The 17678-nt window shown below is 49.0% G+C and overlaps 1 protein-coding gene across 5 annotated transcripts in view; it reads left to right on the top strand.

The window, feature by feature from the left end:
* Nucleotides 1-2398: 2398 nt before the first annotated feature.
* The window catches only part of LOC118208497 (cyclic AMP-dependent transcription factor ATF-7-like), a 23088-nt gene continuing 7808 nt past the window's right edge, over nucleotides 2399-17678 (top strand). The window contains exons 1-8 of one of the 5 annotated variants that reach the window (XM_035383235.1): nucleotides 2402-2550; nucleotides 3462-3510; nucleotides 9923-9994; nucleotides 15180-15276; nucleotides 15923-16053; nucleotides 16400-16555; nucleotides 16782-16787; nucleotides 17508-17662. In XM_035383235.1, coding sequence (XP_035239126.1) covers nucleotides 9947-9994; nucleotides 15180-15276; nucleotides 15923-16053; nucleotides 16400-16555; nucleotides 16782-16787; nucleotides 17508-17662 — 593 coding nt within the window. In that variant the 5' untranslated portion in view covers nucleotides 2402-2550; nucleotides 3462-3510; nucleotides 9923-9946. The other 4 variants (XM_035383234.1, XM_035383236.1, XM_035383232.1 and 1 more) reach the window with 4 other exon arrangements.

Genomic DNA, 17678 nt, shown 5'->3' with positions numbered 1-17678 from the left:
CTAAATAACTTGCCAAAATGAGTTTTTGAAGAAAAGGTGTTATTTGAAAGTCAGATTTAAGGATAAATGTTTAAGTTTGTTCTTATTGATTTGTCATTTTTCCTCACAACTGTATACCCCCCCAATAATTCCCTCAAATTATCCCACCCCCTCATCCAAACAGGAGCCACCCCCACCGACTCAAACCCCACACCCTGCATTACCTCCACAATGCCCCCTCTCCCTCCTCCACCTCATTCCAAACCATATAGGGGGATTAGTAATTACATTAACTAATGAAAAATAATAGAAAAGGAGAATAAAATAGAAATACAAAAGAGGAAATGGGATTCAACACAACTAAATAGCTCTAGACCAGTCATAAATACAATATACACCTGCAGTATTCTTTACAGTGTATCAGAGAACCGTCTTAAGTATCAGATTTTCTCTAATATAAGATATTGCCTTTTGTCTCTTATCTAATGGTTGTAAGAGGGTTAGATAGTTCCCCACCAGTTTGACAGCACTAGGTAATGCCAGAGAGTCTAGCTGTTGCTTAAGTAATTGTAGGCCCATCGGGGCAGTTCCAAACAGTGCACGAATCAGACATTTCATTATTTTTGAAAGGGTTGTGAAGACTGAACTCCAGAATTCTATTTACTCGGGGCAAAGCCAGTAGATATAGCAAAGAGTCTGGGGCCACACCAACTTTCATATTTTACATCATTTTGTTCCTGAGAAGTCTGTGAAGAGCTTTGAATGGACTAAGAGCATGGTGGCAGGCACAATTTTAAGGACAGATGCTTATTGAATTACGTGTTTTTGTCTCTGAACTCTTCACTTTCCACAAATGACTGAAATTTCAGTTACCTGGCACCCATATTTTCAGCATTTATAACTTCACTGATTTCAACTGTAGATTGACGGTTTATCAGTACAAAATGTAACCACTTTAAAAATGAATCATTTACCATAACACAGTACAAAAATGAAACCATTAGTTTTCAGAACTTATTTGACTAATTGGAAGTTCTTGTATGAATATGGATCTATTCATTTTTGTAATATGACTACCTGTTTCTGAAATAATGTAATAATGCCATTAAGAGGGTTAATAATTTTTATTAGACATGAAAAATTACTACTTAAAAACAATTTACAGCTTTTGATACTTCAGGAAGTTCATTTAAGGTTAGAATGAAAACCAGTGTCTGCAGTTTTTTTTTGAACCACTTCACTACTCCACTGTGTATTTCTTCATCTTTCAAAAGCAGAACAGCCAAAATATACACTGCCATTCTGAAGACCCTCTTGTGTACGAGATTAGCCAAACTCCGATCACACTTTGTTGCACTCAGATTTTGTCCAGAGCCTTGTCATCTCTTTCCTCTCTTGTAAATGTGTCATAGTTAGATGCAATAACTCCTGTATTCAAAGCATAATTAATGCCATTTTTGGTTTAGACCAAAAGAATATTAGTCATCATGGAATTTTGTCACTTCTCTTAGTTATTTTCTCATTATTTCCTATTTGAATAATACTTTCATCCTAAACGGCACTTTCTGAATTTCTTTTCTTTGTAGTATTTCAGTTGTAGCGTATGTTTTTATGTGCGATGAAGGATATTTTACATGCTTACGGACGTTTCTGACAACCAGCTGGTTTTACGATGGGTGGTATTGGGGCATTCAAGGATTTGTGGTCTAAGAAATACGCAACAGGTAACTCCAAATCTGCTTATACAGTGATGCTGTGTACCTTCTTGCTCTGGATTATGAAGCCATAAATGCCCCAGTATCGGCCATAGTAAAGCCGGCTGGTTGTCAGAAACTTCTTTAAATATGTAGAATATCCTTCATTGCAAACAAAATCTGGCTAAACCAACCGAAATCATACACTAAAGCTGACGAAAGTGGACTATCCTTTTAAAGAATAACTTCCTCCAAAAAACGAACAATCATTATTTTAATACACTTACACTTGTGTTTGCAGCTTACTCTACAAACAATGGCAGTGCCCTCATAAGTACTTGCAAGTTTTTTCATGCTCTTATTCATTCACTTAGGCTTATTCAAATACACATAGACATATATACGTCTATGTCTATGCAAATACATATTCCAGGCTATACCTCTTTACATGCCACGGCATGGTAATATTAGTGTATCCAAGTACACGATAAAATCACAATATTTACGTGGAAGAGATATGCCAATTGTGATTTTGAATCGAAAAAAAAACAGTTTATAGTTGTAAATTATATTGTTTGCTTAGACAAACATCAAATTCCAGCATACACTCCGTCTTGTCATTTTCAATGATCAACGCCCCATTTCAAACTCATCCTCGCGAGATGAGGGAGGCTGTCGAGGCTGGCATTGGAGCATCACGCGAGATTTAGTATAGAAGGGGAGTGTCAGATTCCAAAAGAGGAGAGGAGAGAGGAGATAGGGAGAGAGTGGGGCGCTGTGTGAGTTTGTAAACATTCTACTACTGTCCGGACAACAATCCAGGTGTAACCCAGACCAAAACCGGGGAGAGGCGCCCTACGCGCGACCGGATAGGACTGTGAGTGCCTTTAGTTCAGGCTGTTTAAGTACGATTAGATGACTAGCTTGATAGCTAACCACTTAGAGATCTAGCTAATTTAATGTTAGCTAACTTTGCTATCGTATTTTTTTGCTGTGCTCTGCACTCGATTTTTATTTTGATACTATTGAGAAAGTGCCCAGCTGATTGTTTTAGCTATTGGACCACCAAGTCTTAGTGTAGTTTTGTTATGCTGTCAGTTGCATAAATTGCCTGGTGGAATAACTTCAGTATTCGGCGCTTCTGCTGGTTTAACTAGTTACACACTTTCTTACTAGCTAGACCTAAGTATGCCAGCGGCCTTCTCGACTGGTGTTCTTCGGACTGTATGGAGGAAAAGGGGGAAATTCCAACGTGTGAGAGGCATCTCTGATAACCAGTTATGCTATAGAGTTGATCCTATTGACAGTTCGTGAGCCAATGAGTAAAAGAAAATAAACTGCTTGGAATATGTCTAGCCAATCAGGCTCAACTGAGGGTGGGCACATGCGGGAAAAGGCAGGGTCAAGCAAGTCTACCGATATGTCTCTAAGTTATACAAGGGTTTTTTGGTTGCTTGCTAATATCTTTTGATAGTGACGTGTGTTACCAGTTATTAGTTAGTCTGGTAGCGAAATACTCTACATTTGATCCCAGTCAAGGAATATTAAAAAAGCAGTACTCGATTATGATGCTGTATTGTAGTGCTCAATTGTAGAAAATGCCTACATGCTGGGGAAAAGAAAATTATTTAGCTATTAACTACTTAGCAGCTACGTCTATTGTTTCAGTTTTTCGTAGTTAGCTAACTAGCTGTTGGATGTGCTTTATCCTCTCTAGCCATATATATTGGCTAATATTTTAATGTAATATTTACTTACTAAGTAGATGTTCCGTACTTTGCAAGCCAGGTGCAGCCACGGCTATCAATAACCAAACTTGCAGGATCTGAGAACTCAGGTAAGAGACAAGGGTTTTGTTCGCTGAGCTCGCCTACTTGGGTCATTAAAAATGACCATACTGTAGCAATGGACCTAGCCAGTTATTGATGTCTTATTGAAGGAAGACGTAAATATAGCTCGCTATACAAAAACTGTGTTTGTTTTTGCTGTTCAACTGACACGGCACGTTGACACAAAGTTAACTGCCTGTCACAGTTATGATGGCTGGGTTAGATTAGCTATCGATGTGTAATGTGTATGTATAAGATATACATATGCGCAAACCGCGAAATAAAATTTGTGGAGGAAAACTTTTTACAGTGTTTTGTTTTTAAGTTTCGTTGTGCGCGTGATGTGAACCTGATCATATTGCTTGGTGGGTAGTTGTGTTGCTATAGCTATCTTGTTTTGCAATGCGTTGCACGTAAGACAAAAAATAGCGCAGCTGGACGGGACGCTGGCAAAAAACTACATGTACTGTTAATGTAGTTTTGGTTTTAGCTAGCTGTAACGCGGGCGGGACCACTGTCGTCGTACTGTTAGCTCTTTGCTAGCAGCTAGCTAGCTAACAGCATTATTTTACGCCCATCGACTGCCATGCTTCTTTGTAAATGGGTGGGTTGCAGAATAAGATATAAACGTGATACGTGTCTCCGCACATATCCGTCAACTAAGTAATGCGATGTATTGTAATTGAGCTTGTGGTATATTTGGGACGTCCATCCAGCCGTCCCCTGTTCTGTCACCACCGTAGACGTGCGGCGACGTGGGAAACACATTTGACACCGCAGATTGAGCACAAATGTGGGTCGCGTTGTTTCCTATATTTTCTCGGCTGAACAGCGCGATATCAGCGTTCTGTATTTGACTTTTACGGCTCGTACATGCCCTGCCGTCGGTGTGACTCTGGCGTTCAAAACGTTCGAAGAAAGAAAAGTGCAAGGTTTTTTCACCGTCATCGTCAGTGAAGGAGTTCTGGTGTTCCTCAGCTTCGGGAGCATCGCTAATGAAGTAGCGAGTTCAAGGGCTGCAGTGATGATGGATGGTATCAGAATGTTTGGACTCCACGGTAGTACCCAAGTTCTGAGCTCCTTGCTTTGGTGTGGTCAGGGTCTGCCTGTCTGAACGCAGGAGTCTGTCCAGATGTGATTTTTTCCCCATTCAGGCTACATTTTATAAAAACCGTTTTCTTTGGCGGTGCTATGCGGATGTGTGGTTGTGCCAGTAAAGTTTATTTGATTTTAATTTAAATCTAAGCCCCTGCTTTGGAATTCAAGGTTGGGGATTGACACACCACTTCTTAGATTGTCCTCAGAATCAGTCCAGAGAGTTGCCTGGAATGGAATCGGAGATAGACTCTCGAGGTTCCTGCCTCTGTCTGCCAGACTCTATCCCCCCCCCCCTACCCGTTTAATGGCTCACGACAGACAGTTTCCCTATCTTGATAATTTTTTGCCCACTGTTGAGTAATTTCAGTAGCAGTACTCAGGGTGTGATCGGGCGCCCATCATCACAGCCTATTTCATCCATTCTGCATCTTATCTGAAGCTGATTTTTGGACTGGAGTCAAATTGACATTATGTAATTGACCTCCTTTTTATTGTTGAGTGTGTGGTAAGTATACAGGCCTACTGTAAGCCTGTGTGAGAGAGAACTTGATCTATAAAAGCATATTGAGCTGCAGTTGCTGATGTGGCCCATTGATCATGACATCCGGGGCGAGGAAGAAAGCAGGAAGGCAGCTTTGCATATCAGAGTCTTTTCCTAAACACCTGAACACGCGGAACGAGCATCCTGATAGTCACGTTGCGCTGGCTGGCTGCGAATCACAGCTTTATCTTCACGCTGCATCCTTAAAAAGGCAGCTTGCCATGGGTGTGTGTGTGTGTGTGTGTGTGTGAGGGGGTGGGGGGGGGGGGGGGGTGTAACAGGGTCAGGGCCTGTATGGTTCCAATAACAAACATCCAAGATTCCGGAGCCTTGTAAATGCAGCCAAAGTCTGTGCGTTTGGGGCCCGCGTCCCAGAAAACCGTGGTTTCGGCTGCGTTGTTTGGCATTTTCAGTCTTGTCCGTCTTTCCAAGGTTGCTGTGCGATTTCGCAGTCCTGGATGTTGGGTTTCCTTGGTCTTGGTTACCCATAGCAACTCTGGTCCAGGTCCAGTTTGGAATGTTCTTACCTGTATTGAATGTGCCCTGTGGAACAGCATTCTACAACTGTCTTTAGTGTGCTGCTATTATGCCAGCACCCTCTGTGCTTCATGCTGGGATGCAGAGCATGCTGCAGACATGTCACCTCTGGACTTTAGTATGTTTTCTGTCTCTCTGTGTGTCTCTCCTTCCCTCTCTCTCTCCTCTCTCTCGCATCTCTCTCCCTCCTCAATCTCTCCTTCCTTTCGCATCTCTCTCCCTCCTCTCTCTCTCTCCACCCTCTCTGGCTGTTTCCAGCAGTTGTGTAACGTATACTTGCGTTTGCCACAGTCACATTTAAACAGACTTTTTCATGGAGCTGCTGGGTGGCTCATGCTGTTAATGCACTGCTCTAATCCGTGGGCTGTAATCCATGCGGATGGAGTTCGGTATAGAGTCCAGGCCAGGCCAGTGCAGACTGTGACTGGCAGTCCTGCAGGGAATTGCGCGGTTGGGTCTAGCATCACCCCAGGAGAGGAGTGTTTCAGTCGGCTGTGATTATAGCCTCATCACTTGCTAGCGACCCCTGCTGGTTGCTCAGGCACCCGCAAGTCCGCTTGTTGAACTGCACACAAAGTGCCCCTCAGCACTGAGCGTTGTGGCGTGAGAATGATGTGATGTCCCAAGTTGGGGAGCACAGAGGGGAAAAGCATATAAAAAAGTAGGCTACTGGGGTGTCTCATGGCGCAGCCTGTAGAGCACTGTCCACATGCTCATTACGAGCCGTGACGTCCGTGGTTCGAATTCGACTGCACGACCTTTGTCGCACGTCTCTCCCTCACTCTTTCCTCATTTCCTCATTCTTCATATATATATATATATATATATATATATATATATATATATATATATATAACGTAGGCTACTTTTAATTAGTAATTTGTTCACAAGTAACAAAACCAAATGGCTAGTCAAAAACGAGGATAAGTTAAGTACTTGAACTGAGGATGAATGGATGAACGTCTTGTGAAGGTGTGAGTACTGCAACCCTGATGAAGGCCAGGGTTGGAGCTGATGCCGATTCATGTGCAGGATGTGACCTGTCCTCCCTGGCTGTGATGGGCAGCTGTACTCCACCACCAGGGCAGAGCTTTCCTCTTTTCTTCCCCCTCCTGGGAACATGCATATTTTAGACAGATTTTCAATACTGGGTAATTATTGCCTTGAAATCAATCTCATTTTTACAGGTTTTGTGAGTAACTCTCTTCAACTCTTCATCTTTCGTTGGTATTTTTCTTGCCCATCTGTCATGATCTTTCTTCCCTCTCTCTCTCCCTCTCTCTCTCTCTCTCTCTCTCTCTCTCTCTCTCTCTCTCTCTCTCTCTGCGTGCTGGCTCCCCAGCAATAGACGTGTAGTTGCTGGCTGCAGGAGGATCTATTAATACAGTTTGTTTAGTCAGTTTCCTAGCAGGCTGTATCAAACAGTGCAGGCCTGTGGTCTACCCCTGCCCCCCCCCTCCCTCCCCCACACCTGCTGAGTGGGAGAAATCTTAGTTAACGGGACGGGGTGTGGGCACGGCTGCCAGGTCTTTTGGACGTGCACATAATTTGGCCCCCAGTTTTTCTGTCTGTGCGTCCAGGTCATGTCGTAACGGCGTGAACCTATGACCGGAGCTCTAACATTTGAAGGGGAAATAATTTCACACCCCCCCCCCACACACATGCACGCACACACACAAACACACACACAGGCACACACACGCACACACGCACACACACACACACACGCGCGCCCGCCGCGGCAGTCTCTGGGCCGCAGGGGCGGCTAGTTTCAGCCCCTCCCTCTCCAGACTGATTGGGTGACAGCCCGTGCTTGAGGAAGCTGGCACCAAGATGTTCCCTCGGTAATGAACTGCAGGGAGGGGGTGGAGGGGCGGGGTTCAGGAGTGGGAGGATGCTCTGTAGGCATTAAGAAAACCTACTTGCCTTGTGAATGGGAAGCTGAAGACTCAATTAAACAGCATTCGCCTGCTTTTTCGCGTGTGATTGTCCTCGGGGGTCTCGGACTGCGACTGAGCGTGTCGGCCACGTTGGCGGTTTACGCTCTGAATCTCGGGCCGAGTCCTGTGTCGATGGGTTATGTGATGTGAGGACGAACGCGGGAGTCGCCTGACGGGGACTCTTAAAAGGGCGTGGCCGCGACGGCCGCCTGGACGTTGCGTAACCACGCGGAGCTCGCCGCGGCCTGGGTGGGGAGAAATGAAACATTGATGCCCATCACCACCCCGTGTTCCTCATTTAAATTTAATCTTTTTCTGTTTTTAAGCAAAAAAAGAATACAAAATCCAACCCTGGAATTGGGAGAGCCTAACAAAATAATTAATGCGGGATGGGCAAGGCAAGAGGAGGAAGTGTTGAAAAAAATACTTGTTTTGCCTTTATAAATGGAGTTTTTGCAAATTCTTTCTTGACTGAATTGCTTCAGAAAATGCGTTATAATTAAATAAAGTTCCTATTTCCAAACATGAGGGTCAAATAGAAGGCTCAGCGAACTTCACGGTTAGGCTTGGCAACGTTCCATACAAGGAGCACGGAGGGGGAGTAAAATCTGGGCCCGATGGTTTTTGGACTGATTACGCAGTAGCATTGAATTAAAAGCACTAGTATCACCGATTTTAAATGAGTTATAGCTACGGGTTTACATTATATTCCCTGCCGTTCTACAGCTGTCACGTAGCTGACAGATCTAATGCGGCACTTAAACCGCTGTGTTAAATGCATTGACCACTGCTAGCTATGAGGAAATCTCTTTACTCCGTGTTCATTCTTGTATTAGCCTACCTGCCCAAACAGTATCTGACTGACAGAATGATTACAAACTGCAGACAAAGGTTTTTTTTCTCCCCACTATCGTTTCGATTGTGATTTAGTAACGTTAGGTATTAGTAACCAAATATAACAAATATACTGGTATGCCCATACTACACAAACATGTTTTCACTTCACTGGAATAATATTTTAACCAGCCATAGCCTAATGTGTGAATAATTGATTTCTGTGTTTTCCGGACACACACCTCACACAAAATGAGATCTCTTGTGACTGTATTCTTAAAAGCAGAAAGTTACCTTTATGCTTCTGAGCACCAGAGACCCAGAGACAGACCCACCTATTCAGCTATATTTCTGTGTTTTTTCAAAGTTTGTTTTTGTGACATCCTGCATGTTATGGGCCATGTTATATAAATTAGTGCTGCAAGTAAAAGCTTTCTTTGTCTATTGGTGATCATGTCAGGTCATTTTGTGGGTTTGTTTGGTACAGCTGTCCTATATTGGGTTCTTTCTAATTTGTCTATAATTTTGCTGGGTATTTAATGATAGGTGGTTTGCTCACATTCACGTAAAGTTTGCGTTTGACCAATCTGTGATGTACAGGACTGCTAGCTCCTCCCAGTAGTTACTGGTGCCTTTTTTTGGTACCTCTCTGGAAGGGTAGTGAAATTTTGACTGTAATGCGTTTTGGAATGGGTGCGGAAGCCTCCCACCAAAATGAGTCTCCTTCTGAGTCTCCAGCTCCGAAATCTCCGGGCCAGTCTTCAGGTCACTTCCTTTTTTTAAAATTTTTTATTTTTTTAAGCGGTGTCTGAACTTTCTGGCAGCTCCACTTCACTTGTAGTATTGGCTGTAGTCAGTTTCAGTTGAAAAGAATTGACCGATCTCCATCAAGCCAGATGAGTGCTTCAGGCAAGACTGGGGATCAGTTGCAGGTTTGAGTGGCAGGTTCTGTTCGCTCTGAACCAGAAGGGTTCTGGTGAGCGGAGGCTGTCGGAGGGGATTGTGTGTGTAAATCATTGTGTTATGCTGGGGAATAATGGAAATTGTGTAACGCGAGCTTTGTGGGAGTGTGAGGAGGATTGGGTGGGCGGTCAAACACGTGGGGGGTGGAGGGAGGGAGGGAGGGAGGGAGGGAGAGATAGAGAGAGATGGGAAGGGAGACGAAGGGAGAGAGAGAAGGAGAAAGACAGTTGAAGAGACTTCCTCATGCAGACACTGGCTTCCTCCTCGTCTCGGCTTCTGATTGGCCGACGCGGAAACCCCGAGCATGCGGGAAGTATCACCAGGGAGACCCAGGCCTGAGATGTGTGTGTGTGTGTTTTTCCTCCCTGCCAGGTTTTATTTTTAAACGCACTCTGGTTTCTCTGGCTGGCGAAGGATCCAGACTGAAGCATCCCTGCTCGGTTCATCGCTAGGAGACGAGGGTTTATTAGATTAACGTCAGCAATGTTTTCCTCTCCTCTCCCACAGTTACCCTGCAAACTCTCCGCTAAAATGGGGGACGACCGACCCTTCGTTTGCAGCGCCCCGGGGTGCGGGCAGGTGAGTGCTCCTGTCCCGGGTTTCGCCTGCGTGCTGTATGGGCGGGGGGCGGGGGGGGGTGCACGTTTCTGTGTTTCTTTGTGTCTTTGTGCATACGTGCGCACACGTACATTTGCGTGTACGTGTTTTTAGTCTGTGTGTTTGAGGGTGCGTACTGGCGCGTGTGGATGTGTGTGCATTTCCCTTTACGTGTGTCTGTGTTCGTTTCTGTGTAAATGTGCGTGTGTCTGTGTGCGTGTGTGGAGTCGCGTTCAGCCTGCGGGGCGAGAGAGCAGAAGTGTGTTGCCCCTGGTGTGTTGTCACCCGTGCCCCGAACCTGCCGCCGCCGTGGTAACCGCTCTGCAGGCTCAGCGCGGCTGGCTGGCGCACGTGAGTGCGTGCTAACCGCTAGCGGCGCTCAGCCCCACTCAGAAGCGGCTCTGGGAGACTGATCAGGGAGACTGATCCAGGGAGCGCTACGGGTGCAGGGCTGCCCTGCCCGGTGCTCCCTGAGCTGCCCGCAGGCAGGGGGTCACCACCCCCCACCCACAAACCCCCCCCCCCCCGTCAGGGTGCGGACGATGACGCGTATCGGTGACGCGCGATGCACAGGGCCGTAGTGAGCGAAGGAGCGTGCTGGAGTGGGTTCAGCCCTAAAAACAGGAAGTGCAGGCAGAGTTTCCAGCGTGAGGAGACGGACAGAGCCCTCATGGACAGAGCCCTCATGGACAGAGCCCTCATGGACAGAGCCCTCATGGACAGTGTCCTCATGGACAGAGCCCTCATGGACAGTGCCCTCATGGACAGAGCCCTCATGGACAGAGCCCTCATGGACAGTGCCCTCATGGACAGAGCCCTCATGGACAGAGCCCTCATGGACAGAGCTCTCATGGACAGAGCCCTCATGGACAGAGCCCTCATGGACAGAGCCCTCATGGACAGAGCCCTCATGGACAGAGCTCTCATGGACAGTGCCCTCATGGACAGTGTCCTCATGGACAGAGCCCTCATGGACAGGGCCCTCATGGACAGTGCCCTCATGGTGTGTGCTTTTTTAGATAAGGGGGGGGGTGCCTGCAGGAGGCTGAGGACTGCAGATTTGATGTTTCTGGGATAGAGGCTTACAGGCTGGTGTGTTTTTTTTATTTAATTAAAAAAAAAAAATTTTGTGGGTGAGGGGTGGATGCTACAGGCTGGACAGCGGATGCCCCGAGGCCTAGAATTTTGGCGTGGGGTGGTGGGGGTGGTGATGCAGACCGGATCGAACCTCCAGCCATTACCTCCGGTTTCTGCTCGCCGTTGCTCGGTACGACCCGAGCGGGCGGTTTCCACGCGGGCGCGGCGCGGCGCTAGGGCTGCATAATGCATGAGCGCGCGCGTCGTTCTGGAGTCCGCGCGCTGTGCTCCCCTTCCCCTCGGAGCACGCTGAGGCCTCTCGGGCAGCCATGGAGGCGAATTCCACTTCCTCCGCCGGTGTTTTGGTGTGCCCCGCTGTTAGGACTCGCAGCACGGTGCGTGCGGGTGCTGGCGGGTGCGTGCGGGTGCTGGTGGGTGCGTGCGGGTGCTGGTGGGTGCGTGCGGGTGCGTGCGGGTGCGTGCGGGTGCGTGCGGGTGCGTGCGGGTGCTGGTGGGTGCGTGCGGGTGCGGATGGGTGCGTGCGGGTGCGTGCGGGTGCGTGCGGGTGCTGGCGGGTGCGTGCGGGTGCTGGCGGGTGCGTGCGGGTGGGGCTTATTGTTGGTCTGTGGCCCATGTGGGTCTGTGTCGCTGGCTATGATGAAAGCTGAGAGCCGGGTAATTAAGTGGATCTTCCTGTTGCCGGAGACTTAAGACTCAGACCATCCTCTGTAGCTGCGTGTGTTTGGCAGCTTCCAGTGATCACAACTGACACATAACTTGTCTAAGTGTAAAGACTGGAAGTCATGATGGTCCCATCTGCAAATGCTGTGTGAGTCATGGGTATCTTCCTGTGATATTGCAGAAGCGGTGTTTAGCACTTCTGCGAGGCTGTGACTAAAGCTGGTCCTGCATTAACGTCTTCACTGTCCTCCTCTTCCTCTTACACTGTTTGCAGCTGTCGCTCCTTGCCCCTGCAATCAGTGTCGACCTGGTTGAGGATTCCTTCTCATTCCTTTAACCAGCTATTCTTTTTTAAAATTTGGGATGCCCTGATTGCATCTCATCAGTTCTCCTGGCTGTTATGCTGGCCACAGTCATTGGCACCAGAGTGGTCAGAATGGCATACCAGACCATGGGCTGAGACATGTCTGTGTCTTAGCAGAATGAGCCCCTCGGAAGCCCCTGACTTGACCCCGTACTGGGTTTTCAGGGCCCTTGGGGCGTTCGCTGGCCCCCTCCCTCCACTCCCAGCTGCTGGCCCCCGTCTGTACCTCTCTTCTTACAGAACCAGCCTGTGGTGCTCTGTGTCATGTCAGCCAGGGTGGTGTAGTGAAGCTGGTGAAGACCTCCGCATTGCTGTCAGACCTGGGCCCCGTCACAGCTTTAATACCTGCACACCTGTCGGCCGGGCGAGGTTTGGGTAGCAGCTCTCCGGGCATTCAGGCTGTCATGACGACTGTTGGGTGTCCCAAACTTGGGTGGGGGGGGGGGTCACACCCCTGGCTTTGGGACAGGGGTGCTGATGCTGAAGGAACAGAGCGGCACACGGCAGGAATGCTTTCAGAAGGAGCCAGCGCCCCCCGACGCACGCCAGGAATAGCTCTGTTTTCCTAGCGCCGGGCCTGCGTCGCCGTAACGATTTCTGCCCTCCCCCTCCGCACAAACAGACCAGACCTGTTGTGGAATGCCAGGGGTCTAAATCCACCACCCTGGCCCCCACTCCGCTTGTTGCCGAGCTAGTGTTGCCGTCGTCCCCATACGGGGAAATTCATCTGGGAGCCACGCGTTAACCTTACGGGGGGGGGGGGGGGGGGGTTGGCATTTGTTGTATCGGTGGCGTTGGCGGGTCTAAAAATACGCCCTGACACTTTACTGCGTTTCCACTGAGCGTGCTCCCCGCTGCCGCCAGAGCCGCGGCCGCGACAGAAATAGCCCGAAGACGTTGAAAAGGGCTCTCTGTCTCTGCGGCCGCCCCGCGGGGGGCGGGCGGGGGCCGAGAGGGACTCCGACAGGTGGAGGGGCAGACGGGCCGAGGTGCTGGGAACGCGAGCGATTTTCCTTTGGAATAGCCACCCCAGGATCACGTTGCCTGCACTCTGAGGGCATGCCACTGCCTGTGAGTTAACAAAAGAGCGAGAGGAAATGTAACATTTTTGCGTAAGGTTGCAGATACCTTTTTGGTAGTTGTATTTTTTTTTTGGCCTGAAAGTGTCTGTGGGCACGGGTCTTTCGCTTGAGTGGCAGAAACGGTTCCTCGGGCACAGGAAGATCGTGAGAATCATTCATTTTTACATTTTAGGCCTTTAGCTCACGCTCTTTTAAGAACGATTTGCTCAACTTGTGTTCTTTCACATGCAGTCCATTAACTCTGGATGTGTACTGAAGCGACTCCAGTACCTTGCTGCAGGGTGCGGTGGCAGTGCTCCATCTGGGAACCACAGCTGGGTGGAACTGACCTTTCCTGAGAGCTTTGTGCTTTATTATTGTCTTTAGGTTTTTATTTTTTATTTTTAAAAATAGATTTTACACTTTTACAGTTTAAGTTTTTCTTATACATTTATTGGATGTTAAAAAGATTTAAAATGAGTTTTTAAAGTTGTTGTATTTTTGAGTATTAGTGTGGCCAGAGCCTCAGGCTTCCCAGGCCGCTCCCAGATTGCTCCTGGATAATGGCCTTTACTTAATGTTCGCCCTTAACTTTGACATGCAAGTAAACGCAAGCGTTACACTTCTCCTTCCTCATCATCATTGAGGACCCAATGTTGTGTCTCGTTTTTTGTTGTTGTTTGTTTTAGTGATAACTGAACTCACCGAAGTGCTTGTGGAGGAAAAAAAAAAACTCTTAGCTTTTAACTGTCAAAGTTAAGGACAAATGTTAATTGAATCACAGCCAAAGTCCTTTGGCGGCAGTTTTTGTCTGCTTTTTTGTAAATATTTGCACTCTTTGCTCTAACGCATACTGAAATGCTGAGGAAACAAAGCGAGGCTCTTTGTGTGTCACCTAACAAAACAAACCTCTGTCTGCCTCAGCCGGTTCTGTGTCTGGCCCGGTGAGTAGGACGCTTCCTCCTGAGTGAGAACAGGGCTCTGAATCATGCAAGTGTTCTACGGAGTTTGTCCAGAGGGACCGATCCAGGTCTTGTTAGCTGGGATTCCTCATATGGTAGCATTAGCGCTGACTCACAATAAATTGTGTCCTTGCCAGGGTGTAAATGAACGGCTATTAATAGTTTAAAATGAAACGCTTTTGCTGCTGGGTGGCGTGTCCTTTTAATGCCCCATTCTGGTGCCCGGATTGGCCGCCTGGTCTGGGGTTCTCTCCAGACCGTGCCGGTGCCCACCGCGCGCTGCTGCCCGCCCCTCAGGGCGAGGCGGGATTGGCTGTGGCGTCGCCCTCAGTCGGGTCGGGTTCAGCTGAACGGGGCCCGCGTCTCGCTGCGATGGGGTTGGTCGGGTGCCCGAGGTCTGCTCGCCGAAGCTGCGCGTCGACGGTCTTCCTCCATTTTGTGTCTGTGCGAGCTTGCCTGCTGTGCTACGCCAGGCAAGCTCAGAGGCGAGCGCGCTGGCTTCAGAGGCGAGCGCGCTGGCTGCGGACGTTGCAGCGCGAGCTCGGCGGTACGTGATTGGACAGTACAGAGCTGGGAGGGAAAAAGCTTTAAAAAGTGAATGCTGTGTGACATGCAGTCTTTCCATGAGAAACTGGTTTAAGAAAGACAAGAGAATTTTGCAGTAGGATAGTTGGTGAAAGGCAGGGTGTGGGTGGACCGTTAACGGCTGATAGGCCTTCATGTCCTGGAGCAGGCTGCCGTACGGAGAGAGCGTTCAGGATGCATTTTGGGATGGCTACAAGACTCTGCAGGTGTCCTGTCAGCTGCTTCTTCGAAATGTGATATTTTAGGTGGAGGAGATTCCTCCTATCCTGCTGTCCTTTCTGGAGCACCCTTCTCACTTTCTCTGGCTCCCTCTCCCTCTTTCTCACCCCCTCCCTTCTGTTGTCCCACCTCTGTCTATTTTTAGCCCCTCCTCTCCTCAGTGAGTTGATTGTTTGTTCTCCCTCTCTCTCTCTCTCTCTCTCTTTCTCTCTCTCCAGAGGTTCACTAATGAGGATCACTTGGCTGTACATAAGCACAAGCATGAAATGACACTGAAGTTTGGACCAGCCAGAACGGACTCTGTCATCATCGCAGGTGTGTTCCCCTCTGTAGACCTCATTGAGTTAAACACTCACCCCCCCCCCCCACCCCACCCCCATACGGCATGCCCCTGTTCCATCGTTGGGTCAGAAGAGTTTTTCTGTGCCATGTCAATATGATATCCGCAAGTATCAGACTTGCTCAGACAGACTCCTTAAGCTGAGCGTGTTCTATGTCTGGACCTTGCCAGTAAACAGGATATCTCAGAACAACCGAGTTTCTCTCTGGAAATTCCCTTGGCTCGCCAGTAGAGGGTGCTACTCCCCATGGCCTAGAGGAAATACATAAAATACCTAACTGGACTGGTTGGGGAGTCATTCTGTGACAGTTGGTGTGTTTTGGACGGGATGCTGATTTGAGGTCTGGGCTCTTCATGGTCATTAGCTCGTCCTCTTCACTGAGATTACAGCAGGCAGCAGGCACACCAGCCAAGTTCCCAACCTGCTGACTGTCAATCTGGCATCCATAGTGTTTTCAATTTTCTTTTCACTAAAAAAATCCAGCAACCATTTCCCCCTGATATTTTCAAATAAAAAGAATGCCCATCTCGCTGTTGTAAGGTTCTTTGTCCTGGTAGCATTGCTCTTGCTGAAGTGACGTGTCCTCTGTCGCCCCTCCCCTCCCCTCCACGCCACGCCAGACCAGACGCCGACGCCGACCCGCTTCCTGAAGAACTGCGAGGAGGTGGGGCTGTTCAGCGAGCTGGCCAGCTCCTTCGAGCAGGAGTTCCGCAAGGCCCAGGAGGACGACGACAAGAGGGCCAAGAACCCTGTGAGAGGGAGGGGGCGGGAGGGGGTGGGGCTATCGGGAGGAGCCAGGGTGGGGAAATGAGAGGGCATGGTGGGGGTGGGGTCTATGGAGGGGGTGTGCTGTCTGTGCTGAGTGTGGGTCTTTGGAAGGGGTGGATCTGTGGAGGGGGTGGGCCTATGGAGCGGGCTGGACTGTGGGGGCAGAGGGAGAGGAGGTTGGAACTAGAAGGTGGTTGAGGATCATCGTGTTCAAGAAATGGTTTTTGTATGGTAACGGCAATTTTTGTTTCTCTGTTGAAGGAGAGCTGATTCACTAATTGTCTGTCCCTCTCTTTCTCAATGCCCCCCCCTCCACCCCCCACCTCCAGCTTCCTGCCTCCCCTCACGGTGGGGCCCTCGACATGACCCTACAGACCCCTTCAGATGTGAAAGTGAAGGAGGAGGAGCCAGTGGAGGTTGACTCCTCCCCCCCAGGAAGCCCAGACTCCATCTCCAGCAGATCTGACAGCAGCTCAGAAGCAAAGGTGAGCGGGAGGGAGGAGCTGAGATGCAGGGGGCTGAAGGTCAGACTGCTGGAATAAGCCCTGCAGGAGCTTTAGGTTTTTACACAAAATGGTTGTAGCACAGATTTTTAGAGCACTCCCCCCCCCCCTTTTTACTCCCCAATTCGGAATGGCCTACTGAAACCCTCCCATCCCTGGGTGACTCTGGAGCCAATCGTGTGTCACCCCTGGTTGTGTTTCATCTCAGTGCCGGGTTAGTTTTGCTTGTCTTTGAAGCAGTGATGCAAGGTTGTGTTGTTGCTGGGCATTAAGGCAGTGTTGTGTTGTTTCTTGGCAATACGGCAATGTTGTGTCTTCGCTGGGCAATTAGGCAATGTTGTGTCTCTGCTAGGCAATAAGACGGTAAGACAATGTTATGTTGTTGTTTGGAGGTACAGCAATGTTGTATCTGCTGGGCATTAAGGCAGTGTTGTGTTGCTTTGCAATAAGGCAGTGTTGTGTCTCTGCTGGTTAATAAGGCGATGCTGTGTTGTTGCTTGGCAATAAGGCAGTGCGGTGTATGTTAGGCAGTTAGGCAGTGCTGTGTTTCTGCTGGTTAATAAGGCGATGCTGTGTTGTTGCTTGGCAATAAGGCAGTGCGGTGTATGTTAGGCAGTTAGGCAGTGCTGTGTCTCTGCTGGTTAATAAGGCGATGCTGTGTTGTTGCTGGGGGATGCAGGCAGTGCTGTGTATGTTAGGCAGTTAGGCAGTGCTGTGTTTCTGCTGGCCAATGAGGCGATGCTGTGTTGTTGCTGGGGGATGCAGGCAGTGCTGTGTCTCTGCTGGTTAATAAGGCGATGCTGTGTTGTTGCTGGGGGATGCAGGCAGTGCTGTGTCTCTGCTGGTTAATAAGGCGATGCTGTGTTGTTGCTCGGGGGTGCAGGCGGCTCTCAGGGTCTGTATCTCACTCTTTCTTGTTCCCGCTCCTGGGAAGAGCCCTCCGAGACCCGCGGTGAGCGCGGCTCCCACCCCCACCATCGTCCGGCCCGGCTCCCTGCCCATCCACCTGGGCTACGACGCCCTGCACCCCACCATGCCCTCCCCCACGTCCGTCATCACCCAGGCCCCGCCCTCCAACCGCCATCTGGGGTAAGAGATGGGACCC

Source organism: Anguilla anguilla, chromosome 11 (genome assembly GCF_013347855.1).
Source record: "Anguilla anguilla isolate fAngAng1 chromosome 11, fAngAng1.pri, whole genome shotgun sequence".
Lineage (NCBI taxonomy): Eukaryota > Metazoa > Chordata > Actinopteri > Anguilliformes > Anguillidae > Anguilla > Anguilla anguilla.
The sequence above is the reverse complement of the archived record's forward strand: the minus strand, read 5'-3'. Positions and strand labels throughout refer to the sequence as shown.